Source organism: Lupinus angustifolius, chromosome LG05 (genome assembly GCF_001865875.1).
Source record: "Lupinus angustifolius cultivar Tanjil chromosome LG05, LupAngTanjil_v1.0, whole genome shotgun sequence".
Taxonomy (NCBI): domain Eukaryota; kingdom Viridiplantae; phylum Streptophyta; class Magnoliopsida; order Fabales; family Fabaceae; genus Lupinus; species Lupinus angustifolius.
Genome location: NC_032013.1, coordinates 9,959,769 through 9,977,134, shown reverse-complemented (window position 1 = coordinate 9,977,134; position 17,366 = coordinate 9,959,769). Strand labels below are relative to the sequence as shown.

The 17,366-nt window shown below is 31.3% G+C and overlaps 1 protein-coding gene across 5 annotated transcripts; it reads right to left on the bottom strand.

Annotated features, from left to right (window-relative positions):
- Positions 1,819 to 9,492, bottom strand: LOC109347701. 5 transcript variants are annotated; one of them, XM_019587713.1, is made up of 8 exons: positions 9,261 to 9,492; positions 7,002 to 7,121; positions 6,854 to 6,897; positions 3,832 to 6,231; positions 3,334 to 3,783; positions 3,030 to 3,134; positions 2,733 to 2,907; positions 1,819 to 2,291 (listed from the first exon to the last, which is right to left on the bottom strand). In XM_019587713.1, exons 1-8 carry the CDS (start codon positions 9,261 to 9,263, stop codon positions 2,088 to 2,090), a joined length of 3,501 nt encoding a protein of 1,166 aa, XP_019443258.1. In that variant the 5' UTR covers positions 9,264 to 9,492; the 3' UTR covers positions 1,819 to 2,087. The 5 variants fall into 5 exon arrangements, with proteins under 5 accessions (XP_019443258.1, XP_019443257.1, XP_019443259.1 ...); XM_019587712.1 differs by having other exon boundaries at positions 3,334 to 4,489; positions 4,532 to 6,231; XM_019587714.1 differs by having other exon boundaries at positions 3,334 to 4,581; positions 4,630 to 6,231.

The window sequence follows — 17,366 nt, the reverse complement described above, 5'->3', positions numbered from 1 at the left end:
CTATTTTTCTCATGCAAGAAGTACTCTCTACATAGTTGACTTGTAGCTTGTGGCATGTCTGACAGCGGTATTGTATTCTGTTCTTGTCGTGTGGCAAAATGGTAGGTGAGGTCGTAAGGTGGCGTGGCAGTGCATTGTTGGCAATGAGTTAGACGAGGAGTGGTCCTGAATCCAACGTAGGATATCCGGTTATGAAAGGGGCTAACTTCCAAGCAAACTACTTGATCGGTCATTGCTCGGGTGAATATGAGACCATATCGGTCAGTTAGGATGTCTGAATGATCGGGATGGAACAACTCCCAAGCATTCCATTTCCTTTCTTTTCGCTCCATAGTCCAAATTGCAAACATACCCTAAATATTTATTACTTTTGATTTTGTTATAAGAACATCTAAACTTCAACAACAAATTTATCAACACCTCAATTAACCATAACCTTCATTCCGCAGAATCTTAACAAAGAACTTGCAAACATAAAAGTTATAATGGCCTTTCATTTTCAATGAGTAAGACAACATCTAAATTTTTAAGATGAATAAATTATTGTTAAAGTGGACTCAAGGGTCTAAATGTGGTCTAAATATTAGAGTTGAGAGCTAAATATTGTGAATGACTATTGTCAATGAAACTCTTCTTCATTTGTTATAGTTATAATCATTTTAACAAAAAAATAATGCTAAGGTAACTTGAATTAATCATTTGATAATGTGGCTCCTTTGGCCACAACATCTTAATCCCACACTTCAACTTATAAATTTCGTCGATAAAAAAAAGCCTTTACTATATAATATTTGGTAACTAAAAAACCGTTTTTAGACGGAGTTTCACTCTAAAATTAGACACTAATATTGTATTGACTCTCGGATCATTTGATGTGTTGAGATCTCCATTCTATATATTATGTCAAGCATGAATACATTATCACTCACTTGAACATAAGCAAACTTTCTGAAAAGTATTAAGTATAGCTGCACTTAAGAAAATAAAGATGCAATAACCACATTACAAAAATCAACACAATAAACTTTAACTAATACATAATTTATTGTCCATATACTTGTATCAAATTAATAATGCACAAGTACTCTACATTGTTGTTGTACCCATAATGGTGGGTAGGGTATTGGATTTCTTAACTTTCATATTTGGATCTCTCCAGCAACTAGATGTCTCTAACAACTCCTTGATCTCTTTCTTATATCATCTTCCATATAAATAAAAAGGTTCACGATACATATCATCCCAATATTGATGATTACACATGATTAGTAGGTTGATGATATCAGCAAAATATAAGTCACCAACACATGCAAAACAGGAAATAATCTCTCTAGTTTTAAATGAAACACGCTACTATTTCATTTTCTTTAACTAATGTTCCTTCTTTATATATGTCAACTTTCTAGTAATACTAAATGTAATCTTACTAAAACTTGTAGTTAAAACATGAAAGTAGTAGTTATCTTATGATTTAATCACTTTATTGTCAATATTTTATCTCTAGACAACTTCTTATCCCCTACCCAAATTTTTTAAAACATTCCATACAGGAACTCAAGTTGAGAATTAAAATTTTGAGGGTAACGAAGGACAGAAAAAGACTTTAGAGTCATGAAATACACTCGTGAGATAGATTTGAACCCTTTCATTTCCCTTCACCCCTCTATAACTCAACTCACACAGATCCTAAGAGGAGAAAGAGTTAGGGGTGAGTGATAAGAATGAAGTAAAGTTCTCCTCTGTCTGAACACACACATGGCAGCATTGAAGCTAAGGAAAACAAGAATCATAAACTGAACTGAGGGGAAAATTTCAGAATAACTGCTAATCTCAACATTAGCACTACACATTATATTTTTTCTACAGAGAATAAAAGAGAGCTAAAACTGAAAGCAGAGAATATAAAAATGGTACAGCAAAAAGCTATCTACAAACACATTTAAGTACAATCAGGACCTGAAGACTTGTGCAACACTATCAAAATCATACATCGATTCTATTTGAGATTATTCCTATCCGAAAATATAGCCAAAATTATTTGCAACTAGTTAGCTTACTTAGTTGCTTAAGGTGAAAGTTTCGCAATCTCAATATCGTCGCCTCGAGACGAAAAACTCATAGTCAGGATGTCTATTTGTGCAGATTTGATTCCCTTTTTTGACAACAGCTCTTGCCATAAGGGATGCTGTTTCCTCAAGAGTCCGCAATCGCTCTTTAAGAAGTAAAGAAGGGTTTGAGCCCAGAATTTCTGTTGCCAGTGCTGATTGCTTCGGCTGGAACCAGCATTCACCCTGTTCATATGACATGTGCATAAATAAACTGTAAGCCAGAAAAAATCACTACATTACTTGTCATAAGTGTGATTGCAAGGCAGCAAATGACATATGATGAAGCATGACATTGCCAGAAAACACGCTTCGATCTACGTGATTGAACACACCAATAAAAGGTTCAAAATATCTTCAAATCAGCCACACAAACAGAATAAAGATAAAAAAAGGGTGGCCTAGTACATGGGCTCCCACCTATTAGGGTTATTATAAGGATGTAGATGTACACAGTCTTACCCTCGCAAGCGAAGAGACTGTTTCCGGTTAAAAAACCAAATGTATCAAAAATTTATTTGTAATGGACCCATTTAGAAAAGTTTTAGTTAAATGAGAAGTCAAATGGTTATTCATCTCGAAAGGTTCCAAAATGTGAGGAAGATGTTGAGTTAACAAAGTTTATACCTGGGCATTGTAACTTTGAAGACCCACAGCTGGAGATACTATGGAAGAACCTGCAGTTGGGGAATCGGAATTTGTACTTCTACGAACCAAATGTCCAAGTGAATGGTAAGTCAAAAAAGATGCACGAAGGTTGCCATCTGGTATACGGTAAATAGGATACCACGCAACCGAGTACCTACAAATCAGGTAGTCTGAAATGTTACCATTTGAAAATGTCACCTGATATGATCTTAAGACAGATATAATATTATACTTTGTTTCCACATGTCAAATATAATTGACCTGTAGATCACTTACCAAGATCTAGGGTCAAGATCTTGCAGGTTTATTGAATCCAGTTTAGTTGGGTCCCCAAAAGTTTTGGACTTGATTGGTATAACACCACTAACCAGTTCCTGTATCCTGTAAGAAGATAATGATCAATTCAAAAGTGCCTGATGACCTGACAAACTGATTCTTATATCGGCAAACATAATGAGCGTCGATTACCCGACAATATATTAACATTTTTTCTTCACAAAAAAAAAACATTTTCTAACTCTTTCACAATAAAAAAAATCACATGTTCTGATGACAGGATAAAAGGAATGAGCATTCTTACATCTCATATAGAGGTCGTCTTTGTTGAGGTTGTTCAAGCTCAAAATATTCAAAAAGAAGCTCTAAATCATCAGAGCATGTTGAGTCCATACATGAATTAGATGCATCGTTGATAGAAGACGCATTTGTTGGTGTTTGAACGCATGCATCCTGATAGCGAGGCTGAGGAAAGAGAACAGAAAATATTGGATGTGGACTGGCAGTAGATGAGTGTTCCGAAATGCCATTAATTCCACACTTGTCACCGCTATTCAAACATTGATTTCTCCGTTTCTTAAACAGCTGAACTGCTGATAAAGAAGGTACAAAATATGCACAAAAAGGAAACTGACCAACACCACCTAATCTCTTTGAATATTCATTTTCTTGAGCCCTTATCTCTAACCCATAGCTCCCAGGTTTCTCATACCACTGCCACAGGTATCGCAAAGATAGATCAGGAATCTTGTGGCTGCATAACGAGGCACCATCAGCATGGTCATGTGAACAGGTCAAACAACTGACTGAATCGGGTGATTGACAAACAACAGGACTACAAAAATGAAGCAATCTTTCAAACTCCGCAATCGGACCACCTGTGACCACATGAACAGCTTCACAAGCTAGTTGTGCTCGGTGCACATCATTCACAGCTTGAGATATTCTGCAGGAATCATTTTCCAATATATCTTGATTCTGACATTCATGAATTATGTGATTAGCTACTACATGCTTGTCCCTGTGCTCTGTTAATGTACATGCAACCTGCTTCCCTGTTTTCTGATTCTCACCTTCGTCTATACAAGAAACTTCACTATAAATCCGACCTAAACATGATTTGCTTACATTTTGCGATGAATCCTGATTTTGGAAAGAGGAAGCCACTTTTGGTTCAACACTGCTTTCCAAGTAAGAAACTTTACAAGGTGGTGCATCAGAATATTCTGTGAATGAAGAATTAGATTCAGATTTTGCCACTGCCGTAACCTTTTTTGCAATCGGTATCCATCTCCAAAGGGTAGATCCAGAACTGTGGTTTTGTGCATTGTTGTCTATGGAAGAAACTTCTTTCTCTGTCTGAGCAACCTCATCACCTAAATGATTATATGACACCGAATGTTGTTCCTCACACATATCTGACTGATTGATGTTTTTACCTGGTATTGCCAATGATCTATGTTGAATATCTGTATTTTCACTCTTCATGTTTGTAATAGTATGGCAGACACTTGTTTGTCTATCTGATTCTTCCGGATTATATTCAGCAATGTGAACTGATGTTATCTGTTCAACTCCGTTGGTCTGGAACCCAGTCGTCAGGCAATTAATATCGGAATTAAACCCAGAGACACAGCTCAATCGTTGCTGATTATTTTCCTGGTATGAGATATCATTCTGTTGAACACTACCCTTTGCATTATCATTCAACATCGACCTGTTGAAAATGGAACCCTTCCTTGAATAGCTGCACTGTTCTTTTTTTGAAACCTGTTCCATTTTCCCTTTTGATTTCCTACCAGCTTTATTTTTAAATTGTTTTGTATCCTCCATCTTCGATAGAAAATTTTCACTAGAAGAACTAGATTTTCTGATGACCGAAGGATCCCCCATCACAGGAGAACCAGAGTGTGATAAAGTTGTGTTTACTTTCTTAAAATCGCCATCACCACATTCAGCAGAACTTTTCTTCTGAACCTTTTGCCAGACAGAATGACTGTTTTCCTTCCCTGTTCGACCATGCAAAATTCCAACACCGCCAAAATTGTTGAAACTAGAAGTCTTCGACTCTGTTCTCTTTTGCTTAGCTCCCGTATCATTACCAATACAGTTTTGACCACCATGCCTAACTCCCTCATTATGTTCACTGTTAGTACGATTTCCATTTGTTACATTTTGATCAAGAAAATGCCCATCTCCTGAACTTGAAGCAGTTCTGCGCCTTGCCTTGTTGGACTGTTTTCCCATATCACCAGCTTTGATAATTTCATCACTTTTTGAACCATTTGAAACAGAATCTAACACCAAAGAGTCTTCTATATCATTTGAACAGTATAGATAAGCCTGTTGAATATCCATTGTTTCTACATCCAAAACTGCTAAATCAGGGCCTCTATCTTGAAACTGATTCTTGGATTCAAATGTGGCATATTCTCCAGCAGAATTCTGAATGATAGGCACAGTGGCTTTCATCATCTTTGCCTCGTCAATAAAAGAGTTGCAACTTTTTGTAGCTTCCGTAATATTGACACTGTCAATCGTCTCATTTCTTTCATAGTCATTTTTTATTAATCTATCATCAGAAGATGAAGACTCCGGTTCAGTTGTATACGACATCAGCCCAACCTCCTTATCCACATCATTGCTGCTGCAGGTTTCAGAAGTCAAACTTACACAGACAGATTCCTCCTTAAGAACTTCCGGTTCGGTAGAGCCACTCTCACATGACTGCTTCTTACTCTGTCTAGCTTTCTTTCGGATCTTTTTTCTTGAGTTTTTCTTCACAGACTTATCGGCATTGGAATTACTCGTGAGCTTATCGGATGAACTAACCACAACAGAACTATCAAGGAACGAGCCAGAGCCACAGACTGGCGAACTTGTGGAAAAAGAATTTCCAGGGAGTTCATTCGACTTAGAAGCTTTGTTAGCAATCTTATTTTGACATCGACGATGCACATTTGATCCAGTAATGTTTTTTCTTGTAAATGGTTTAGCTGAATAAGCATAGGGAGGTGGGGGTCCTCTTGGTCCCTTACATTGATCAATCTTCAACCGATCAAGAGGTGGGGGGAAAAGAAGTTGCAGACCGTCCATATTCATGCCAGAAGCCAAGTTAATATGATTGAGAACCTTCACTGGCACGGCAATTACTCTCCAAGTCCCATCACGCTCAAAACTAAGGAATGAAATGACGGCACACCTGGGAAATAATTAGCAGTACTTAACCATAGTCACTTCCAAGTTTCAAGTGTCTTCTGAATATGACAAAAAAATTACATAAACATATAAAATAATGTAAGAGTACAAAATCTCTGAAGAAATTGACTGTATTGATTAAGAGGTTTAAACCTTCAAAGTCATGAAAGAAATTAACAAATTGCATTAGTTGTTCAAAATAGAAATATTATAGTCTTATAGGCGTATTTTTAGCCCTTTACTATTAAAGTTGTAAAAGTTCTCATCCTAGATATCGCAAAAAAATACTAGACCACCTCATCAATGTGTTAAGCACAGACAAAACATGAGTAAAAAACTTTTCTCCAACCCGACATCACCAGTAGACAAAGTAAAATTAGTTTATATTAGAATATGAAAAACAAGGGTAGCAAGAAGAACAGGAATAAGAAGTTTAAGAGGATATAGACTAAAGTGAGCAACTCTCGCAGACAGCAAGAATATTCTATAATGAATAATATTTTTGCAATGAAATGTCATTACTCATTTATTAGGAGGCTAGGTTAATGATTTCAAGAAAATTAACTACATATTACCATAAAACACAAACGAAAATTTTAGAAATAATAGTGACAAAAATATTTTACCTACTACCAGAGTTAATCCTTGATACTGAAGATTCTTCACAATTCTGAATAAAGGAAGTACATTAAAAGAAAAGGGTAAGGATCAGGTGCCTAGCCAAACTCAATTGAAAATTTCATTGTAAAAATAAGAATGATCAATTTTTGTGACCTCCAATGAAGTGAGTTTATTTTGTTGTTGATATATTGTTGATACGGAATCCTTTCCTGCTTCAGAAACTTTAAGACTATCATTACCTATCGCTTGAAGGGCACAAGGCATCTTCCTTGCCTGTCCATATTAGAAGCATTAGCCAAAAAGAAAACAAAGAAAGAATAAGAAATAACAATCTTCAAAATAAAGATAAACAAGATGTTACTCTAGAGAATTGATACCCAAATATTTTTGCTTTTTACGTAATATTACTCTAAGTTATAAACCGGTCAAAATCACTCAAAAATTTGCAAATAAAATCAGGAAAAAAACAGCAATCAAGTCTTTATCTCACTAGGTGGGGTCGGCTACATGGATCAAAAGACACCATAATGTTCTAATATAAATCATGTTTATTGACAAATCATTGATCTCTAAGTATTTCTTGATCATTTTGCCTATGGTTTTTCTTGGTCTTCCTCTTTCTCTAGGAATTGAAGTAGCCTCCATTTGATCTACTCTACTTATGGGGGCTTCTACCGGTCTCCTCTACACATATTCAAACCATCTAAGGTGTGATTCTACCATCTTCTCTACAATAGGAGTTACTCCAATTTTCTCTCTAATGCATTCATTTCTAATCCTATCTTGTTTAGTGTGTCCACTCATCCAACACAACATTCCAATTTCTGCTATATGGAGTCTACTATGTTGTTGATATTTTATCACCGAACATTTAGTCTCATGTAACATTGCAGGTCTAACAGTCGTGCGGTAAAACTCTCCCTTAAGCTTAAGTGGTACCTTTTTATCACATTCAGTCTCAAGCTTAACATTTGTGAAAGAAAATGTCAATGCAAGAACTAGGCCTTTTATCCAAGAAAATATGCAATGATAATAATTAATATTAAGTTTAAGCATTACTTGAGGAACGATGGATAATATACTGAGGCAAAAGGTCACAGCTTGATATTAAATTTAAATGAAAAGTTTAAACTGCTAATTGTTGAGGACTAACAGCATCAGTCCAAATGGTATAAATGTCACATTATAAACAAGCCTCACATAAAGGAACTAACTTTCTTAAGCCAATTTTATTCAAAATTCCAAGAGAGCGAGGAATATTTCTATTAAACACAATACCTTGCCTTTGCAATCCTCGAATGCAAATTCTCAATCCTACCATAATAGATGACAAGTACACCCCCATAAAATTTATTATCTAGCTGTTCTTTCATCCAAATGCAGACAAACTTAATTAACATGAAAGAACATGAAGCCATAATTCCACCAAACTGCAGATAGTCTTCGATACATATTCTATACGGTTAGTCGGTTATATCCAAACAAAGCACACATCCTCACATTCCATGGCTTTAATGAATATATGAAACTGAAATTATAGAGAGAACTGTGCAAGAAAGAATAAAGAATGCAATTCCACTCACAATAGAGAAGTTCAGGAAAGGAGAAACCTCAACTTGGGTTTCTCCAATCAAAATCAGGAAAAGATTAGACTATCCCAAAATGAAATTGGATTCTATCTACCAGTCAAAAGAAAGGTATACTTCTAATTTAATCAAAAGCTCACTATACCTACATTAAATATAAACAAAGCACAACTCAACAACTTAAAAATACATATATGAAGTAAAAGAGGAAAAAGGAACAAAATCAAACATAAAAGCTAAGGCTTATTTGAACCATCAATACAAAATCTATAAGTAAAATTTGACTAAACCACAAATCTCTGCCTAAAATATCTACAAGAAAGAGTAACATATCCATAGCCATACAAGTCTTGCCCAAAATTTAGTACTGAGTTTGGTATAACAGAAATATGCAAAGAACACCTAAAATAGACAAGGATTTCCTATATATAGATTTCACACAACTCCATGAGCACAAACATTCATCTACACGTAGAAATTTTCAATTTTTTATTTTAAAAATTAATGATAATAACAAATGAATGAAATAAAACATAAAAGGAAACACACCCCATTATTTTCCTATTAAAAAACAAAAATCCCAGATCATCAAACATCAATTTTTTCCACACATAGAAAAAATCAATTTTTTAAAACAAAATTAAAAAAAATGAAGGAAACAGCAAGAAGTAGCACACCCCATTATTTTTTCTTGTATTTAAGAATCAAATTTATAAAATGATCAAACACCATATACCCAGATAACTAAAAAATTGAGTCTTTCGATCAAACAAAAAAACATAGAAACAATGAAAAAACATCAAAATCATGATTAAAAGGCACAAACCATGAGAATGTCTTTCTTCCAAGCCTCAAAGTTTTAGTCTTTTGGGTTGATGAAATGGAACTCTTGGTTTTTCTTGTTCCTGATGAAAGAAAGAAAAGGAGATTGGTTTTGGGTAAGTGCAAAAACACACACACCAACACTGAGGGTAGTTCACAGTACAAAAACACTATCCGATGAAAATGAAGAAGTAGGGACATGAAATCAAAATAAAGAAATCAAAAAGGGATTTGGTTTTTCCTTTATAATACAAAATTACAAATCTTCACAGTACTCTTTTTCCTATTTATATATTTCGTTAAAAAAACACGTCTCTATCACAGTAATGCCTTTTATATTTATCATTAAATTTATTGTTTTTTCTTTTCAAAATGTCTTTTATATTCTTATAATTATTACTTTATGTTTAAGAGAGATTCACTTGCTGTTAGTCATAAAATGAAATCTAATAATTTATATTTACTCGTTAATTCAAATTATTGAATTTTTTTAAATTAATAATTAAAAAGTGAAATGAATTCATTCTCTCCATCCTATCTTTAAAAGCTAAAGTTAATCAATAAAGTATTAAATAAAGGTGAATTTGAAAAAAACAACCATTAATATTTTATTAAACTTCTAAATGAAACATGAGTACAACTATAATGTCTATATATATTATTGATGTAAAAATTCATGCACATTCACTGCATAATACATATTTCATTTGTATTATTTTCTTTTTTAAAACGTCAATAATTATTATGCACTAATAGGATATAAAACTTTTATATTGTCTTAGTTTATTATAAGGAAACAAAAAATAAGACAATTTTATAAAATGACATATAAATAGGGATAGAGATTTCTAAATAAAGAATTATATTATTTCTATATAATTATGGAAGGTAAAGATAGTTGATCAAGTTATAAGATGTGAAGTTGAATTTCAATGTTTATGTTGGGGTGATCATTCCATTCGTGGTTAATAATTAAACATTTAAGACTATTTGATTTTGTTTTTGGTAAATTTTTTACCTTTTGATAATAAATTAATTTATTTTAAAGTATGTGATTGTCCCTCTGAATAAATGTCATTCATAGGAATTGAACTCATCTTGATAATCTAGCGGATCTTTATATTACTAGACCAATGTTTTATTGATAGATTATTTTTTATGTTTGAAGTTTGAACCATCCAACTCCATTCACATGACTTTAGAAAATAATTTTTTTTTAATATATTATTTTTTTAATGCACATTTTAGGGTACAATTTAATTTATCGAAAAGGATTAATACATTTATGGAATGTGAGTTATTAATAAGGGTGAACATGAAAATGATAAATTATATCAATTTTGCCCATTATTAAATATTGAGTATTAGAGTATAGATTATAATAGTGTTGTGTAGGTTATTTATTTTTTATTAAAAATATAAAAACATCATAGAGTATACTAGTGTTATATTCTCAAAAACCATTTTTTTATGGTAAAATATTTAATGAATAATGATTATTAGGACCAATAGTAACAATACATTTTATGTCAAATTAGAAAATAAATAAAAAAGTTAAACATCAAAGTTGTAGAGTATAGAAAATAGGCCAACAAGAGTATGGTATGATGGTTAGGTAAAATTAGACCCCAAATAAAAGTGGAGATAATGGGTAATCAGCCAATGCCATGGCCACCCCAACAATTTACTTTTTTAATAATTTGTACCAAATAACTTTTTCATGGCACCCATAATTTTTATGTAACAACCGTTTATTTATTTAAAGTTAAATTAGTCCCTCAGTAATATTTAATTATATCATGTTTATCTTCATTTTCACATATATGACAAGTAGTAGTAATTAAGAGTCTAGTATTTATACGCTGATTGTTGAATGATTTATATATAGTCAATATATCATTCGTTTGTACTACTTTTATTTAATAATTAATGATGACTGAAAATGAATGATTTATAATGCATTAATTGTATAAAAATCTCTTACATTCAATCCTTACATCTTTTCCTCTATAATTAATTACTATCAAGTTTGTTCCATATATAATATAATATGAATAATTTAGTATAAATAAATAAATGCTTTATGTATGAGTCATATGGTCTTTAGTGTTGGCCCCTTGGGGAAAAATTTTGGTGCAGCCTTGCTCTTGTGTAAGGGTGAGTATAGGCCGGGTTGAGACGGGTTAAGGTTTGTCCTTACCCGACCCTAAATATTGATTTGGTCACTTTTTTGAATCTGGACCCGACCCTAGACCCGAAGCTAACCCGACCCTATAGCAACTAGGTCAGCCTTTAAACCTGACCCGACCCTAGATCCGATTAAATATAATGCATACTCATTTTTAGATAAAGACTTCTCAATATTATTTATTATTATAAACATGTAGTTTGATATATAATGTATATATAATGTTAGGATATAAGGTTGTATTTATTATTATCTTGTTATCATATTTATTGTTTGTCAAAATAATTAATATGAAAAGTCTTTGATTAAAATTATAGACTTATTATTATAATAGAGATTATAATAATGAGAAATAAATCTTTTATAATTTTAATCTAAATAGTTTTTGACCATAGGATTATTGAGTTTAGGACATCATTAATTCAAATAGATCAATATATGTATAGTGGTCTTTATTAGATAAAGATTAATAGATCTCATTTATTAAACTACACATATAAATGGTGCATATAGAGATATGACCATTGAACTGGCTCAAAGGAGAATTCATAATGGTTAATATATTAACTTTGAATTGTCAATAGGATATTCTTATGAAGAAATATATATTTTCCTTAGACTTGAGATTATCAGTAATCAACAAGTCATTTATTATATTTTGATATCGGACACCTAATGGTTCTAAAGATGGAAGGAAATATTATAGTAATCTTCTAATGGTTCTAAAGTAAAAGATATTACTTCATTTCTATCCGGTTGTTAAGGAGTGTTGATAGATGCCAACCTTGATTAGTAAATTAATGAGTTAACTTACTACTGGTTTAGTAATGAACCTATGGGTCACACACTAACGAGTGTTATGATTTTTTTGGACGAGAAAATATTATTGATTAAATTAAATAGTTTAATTTATATATTTTCTTTTAAGTGAAATATTATTGTATTTTTTGCTAGCACCAAAAATAAAATAATATCAATTAGTCATCTATAATATATAATTAAGTGAGACTTAATTTATATATTTCAATGAATTGTTTAAATTAGAAAAACTAATAAGATTAGTTGTTTTTTTTAAAAAAACATTTAAAAAAACAAAAACCCAAGTGTAGTGGGGTTGGTTGCGGAAAGAAAGCAACCAAAAGGTTGAAGTGGTTTTGTTATTTTATCTATAATAACAAAAAGTACTGCATAAACAGAAGAAGACTTTGGTTCTCTTCTTTGGTTCTTTGATTTTATGGTTTTGAAGCATTGAAATATAATTTAGGTTGATTTCTCGGTTCCACGGATCAAGTGTTGATACAACAAGGACCAGTCTCGGTGTGGATACACGTATAGGACCTTCATACGTTTGAAGGAGAAAATTTTCTGAAGTCATCACAGTTCCTGAGGTATTTTATGTAAAAGTTTTTTGCCTCAATGTTACCCGGTATGCATATTTTAACACAAATAGATCCATAATTTCCGCTGAACATGCATGTTAACCTTCATATATTATTAATCATATATATATATTATGGAAAAATTAAAGAATAAATGGTACTTTCGACCAAAAGAATATCATTATTCTATACACATATGAGTAGAAACACATACAAACATGATGAGCGATGACCCTAGGACGGGACGGGTCGAGTCATGCTTGGTCCCTACCCGACCCTAAATATTGACCGGGTCTATTTTTTGAACCCGGCCCCGGCCTTAGACCCGACCCTATTCGGACCCGATCATGGTCGGGCCGTGCCGGGTGAGCGGGTAGGGTGGGGTCCTGCTCACCCCTACTCTTACTTATTAGATAAGGGCCTGATTGCAACGAGTGCGAATAGTATTTTTTTGTTCCCAAACACGCAATATTTATAGATAATGTGTATTTGTGGCTACCCAACAAGATTTCTATTTTAATTATATATTTATATAATTTATAATAGTTAATATGTAAAATAATTATAATATAATATATAGTTGATAAATTTGTGATCATAATCAAATAGATGTAATTTATTATGAAATAATAATAAAATATATGATATTAAAATCATAATAAATATATAGAAAAATTTAATTAAAATTTAAATATATAAATTCGGGGTGAGTATCATAAGAACTATTCTCACTCATAAACTATTTTTGCAGGTACTCATTGTGGGTATTTCTACGAGTACCTACTAGTCAAGTTTTTTTACCTTCCCTAGATAAGGCTATGTATCAATGTCCAATCCAATGAGGAACACTTATTTGTCAAAAAAAAAACTAATCCTCACAAGGACCTAAAAACAGTATATATTATTATTATTGAAATGGAATGTCAATTAGTAGAAGCAAATTATTATTTTTGTTTTATACTTAATAATAATTTATATTTTCAACTTACATCTTATAGTTTACAAATCAAACAAGTAATAAATAATTAAAATATAACCACACTCCCGATTAGATGTCCATATATCAAATAATAATGTACCAAAAATATATCAAAAAATAGGCGTTGTTAAAACATTATTAGATAAAAACTTTTTGGGATAAAAAACTCAGTGAAGAAGAAATAGTATAGAATAATTGTAATTAATATGCATCAAAGGTTGCATCATTAAAAACCTTGTTATGAAAAATTCAAAGGGACGAAAACCACAATACAGGGAAAAAAGTGCAACCTAGACAAATCTCTAAAGCTACAAACTCCAATATTGTGAATTAGTTGTTAAAAAGTACGAGGAAAAGATGTATATACTGACAATGTTAAAAAAATTTATATTATTATTGTATCATTTATCATTCATATTTAATCATTATTAACTTTTAAATAAAAGTAATATAAATGAACGATGAATGATACTGAATGTGTAAATCTTTATATTATGAGGATAAATATTACACTCCAAAAAAGTTTAAGTTGGCAATGCATTTGTGAATGATTCTCCTATATTGTCCCTTGAACACAGTTGATGGACATCTATTTCACCATTCTACTAAAGCTCATGTGTCAAAAAGAACTTTGGATATATGTGATTGGTTCTATCTCCTTTAATATAGCCTTATTTTATTTGAACAATGCTTGCAATTTTGTCTACCTATATCACCAGTGGTTGTTATTTGAATGTGTTGAATCATTGATCTTAGCCACACATTTACTAGTTGCTTCACACAGTGCTATGATCTAAACAATGATGTTGCAAACAAGTTTTGTTTGGTTAAGCACCAATAAATAATAGTTCCACCATTCGTGAACGAGTACATTATAGGTATTGGTCTAGTGATATAAGGTCTCGCTAGATCCTATAAATATGAAAAGGTTAATAATTCAATTTTTGTTAGTAATATTTATTGGGAGAAACTGTCACATATCCCTAAATGATTAGTTCATTACCGCAAGTTTAAGCAAACATTTCTTATTACCAAAAAAAATATGTTTTATGAGGATCTGACAATTACCAAGCATCTTAATGTGCAATTAATTTGGACCTTGGGTCCTTTGCATATAATAATCTCATACATGTTTTTCCCTCGACGATAACGAAATATATATTTAATAATATTCTAATGCCTTCATGTTGGTGCGGAACTATGTATAGCTAATAAATTATATAAATGAATGCCTCAAACCATGTATTATCGGCTAGATACATTAGAATAAGGAAACTATCTTATACCCTAGATGAAAATTCTTGTTTTTTCTTATATTTTCAATTAAAAAAGTATTATTTTATTGTATATAAGAAAATAAAAGTGTGAAAACATATTATTTTTTCTTTTGTTTTTATAATACTTTACGGTATTGGAAAGGATATACTTATAAATATGGTACAGGCCAATAATTTCTTCATTATCTTCATTAGGACATGAATAGTCATTCTTGAATTGAAGATATCAAACAACTATTAGCTAGTGAGCTAAAAGGATGAGCTTGATCCATAATATTTGTAAAACATTTTCTACATAATTGAATTGATATGTCACTTGTTAAATACTCAATCCATTGGATGAGACAAAATTTGTTTTCCCAGGATTTTTATTTCAAATCAATTTCTAAAATATGTTGTATTTTCAAGAGTTCCAACGATAATCAAATCATCCACACATATATAACTATTATATTAAACCCAGTTTTTGATCTCTTAATTAAAACCACATGGACCCATTCGATCATTTTAATATCATTTTTAGGAGGTACTCTTATAGAGAATTATACCATATTCTACCACATTGCTTTAGGTCATACAAAGACCTTTTCAATTTTAAGAAGTATATTCACTTAGGCTTTATGCATGCTACATGCTTTAGGAATTATTTTGTCCTTTGAAGACTTTCATGTAAACATCACTATCAAGTGATCCATATAAATAAGTTGTCACAATGTTCATAAGACGTATTTAAAATCATTTGGGGATTAAGTATATATTTAAAAATCTCAAAGTAGTTGCATCCCCCACATGAGAATATGTCTCTACATAAACAACTCATCATAGTTTACGTGTAAAACCTTGTGCTACAAGTTTGGCATTATAATTCACGGGTTTCATAATATTAATTTATATATGATAAAATATCTTATAATAGTTAGATCAATTGTAGTTACTTAATGATTGTGATTGAAAGTAATCCACAATCAAATATCTTGTAGTTGAACCACTTATACTTAATGCAATTATTATGATTGAAATTCAAGTACATATTGATTTTAATAATTAGTTTTTTATATAACCAAAAAATAAATAAATAGTTTTTTATACATAAAAAAATATTTTAAGAATAGGAAAGACAAAATATAGTTACAATGCTGTAGACATCTACAACTAGCAAAAGGAGATAAATCACGTGCAACTATCATAGCTCCCAAGTCCCAACAATGATATTTTGCACATATAAAAATTTACTTCATAAATATATAATTAGTAAATTATATGAAATAAAAAAGTCATACATGGAAAATTGAAATAACTTCTTGAAAAATTTGTAGATCTCTATTTTCATTTGATGCTGATGAAGTCACACTTTTGTGGGTGTGAATCATGAGTTCATCACATAACATAATTTCTTAAAGAAGGGATAAGAAATACCAAGGTTTATAAGAATTATTTAAATGAGATAAGAATTTTTTGTCTAAATTTGTAGAACAGAATAAAGGTGAAGTGTTTTTTAGTTATAAAATAAAGATGAAGTTGATAAAAGAAGAAAGAAATTAACGAATAAAATGGTAACAAAAAATGTGTGTATGATAAGAAAAGTGAGGTCTACCACTAAATGTACTATTAGTGCAATATAGAATGAATTGAACCACGTTTTAAAAAAAGATCCTCACACACATTAATTTATATAGAATGACTTGAACTTTTAATTTTCAAGTTCTAATTGTACTTGATAGTGGGCAACATGTGCTGAATCATACAGAAAATACATGTAGGTTTTTCTAGTGTTTTAAATTTAAGTTGTATTTATGTGGAGTTTATTAGAATTATAAAAAAATGTAGAAAATGGGATGATAACATAATTATATGAGTAAATTTTACGGATTTCCCATGAGTTTTAGTGAAACTACACATATTATCTCTCCTCTTTTTACACTTACACATACTGTGAAGAAGATATTTGCTCCTCACATTGACACGGTTTTGATGAAGGCACCAACATCACCCAAAAGAAGAATACTTATAAAGACAATGAAGATTCAAACTTCAAGATATTCACGACTTTTAGTCTAAGTCTAAATAGGTACTTCTATCCTATACTCTTGATTATACAATAGTAGTAATGCTCAAACTATTTTTAAAAGAAAATTGAAACACTTAGAAATACTTAAAACAATTTTCAAAAATAGTGTGTAACATGTTACTTCATCTAAGTAACAGGTTACAAGTGTGAGAAAAGAGTTATCGAACTTAAAACTGATTAGAGTAATTCATTATTGTCTTTGAATAACAAATTACTAGT

Excerpts from the sequence above, each read along its gene's own strand:
- LOC109347701 (XM_019587710.1), bottom strand. Across the intron at positions 2,908-3,029 it reads GATCTTGACCCTAGATCTTG|GTACTCGGTTGCGTGGTATC; the intron begins GTAAGTGATCTA and ends CCTGATTTGTAG. Across the intron at positions 2,292-2,732 it reads TTCAAAGTTACAATGCCCAG|GGTGAATGCTGGTTCCAGCC; the intron begins GTATAAACTTTG and ends TCATATGAACAG.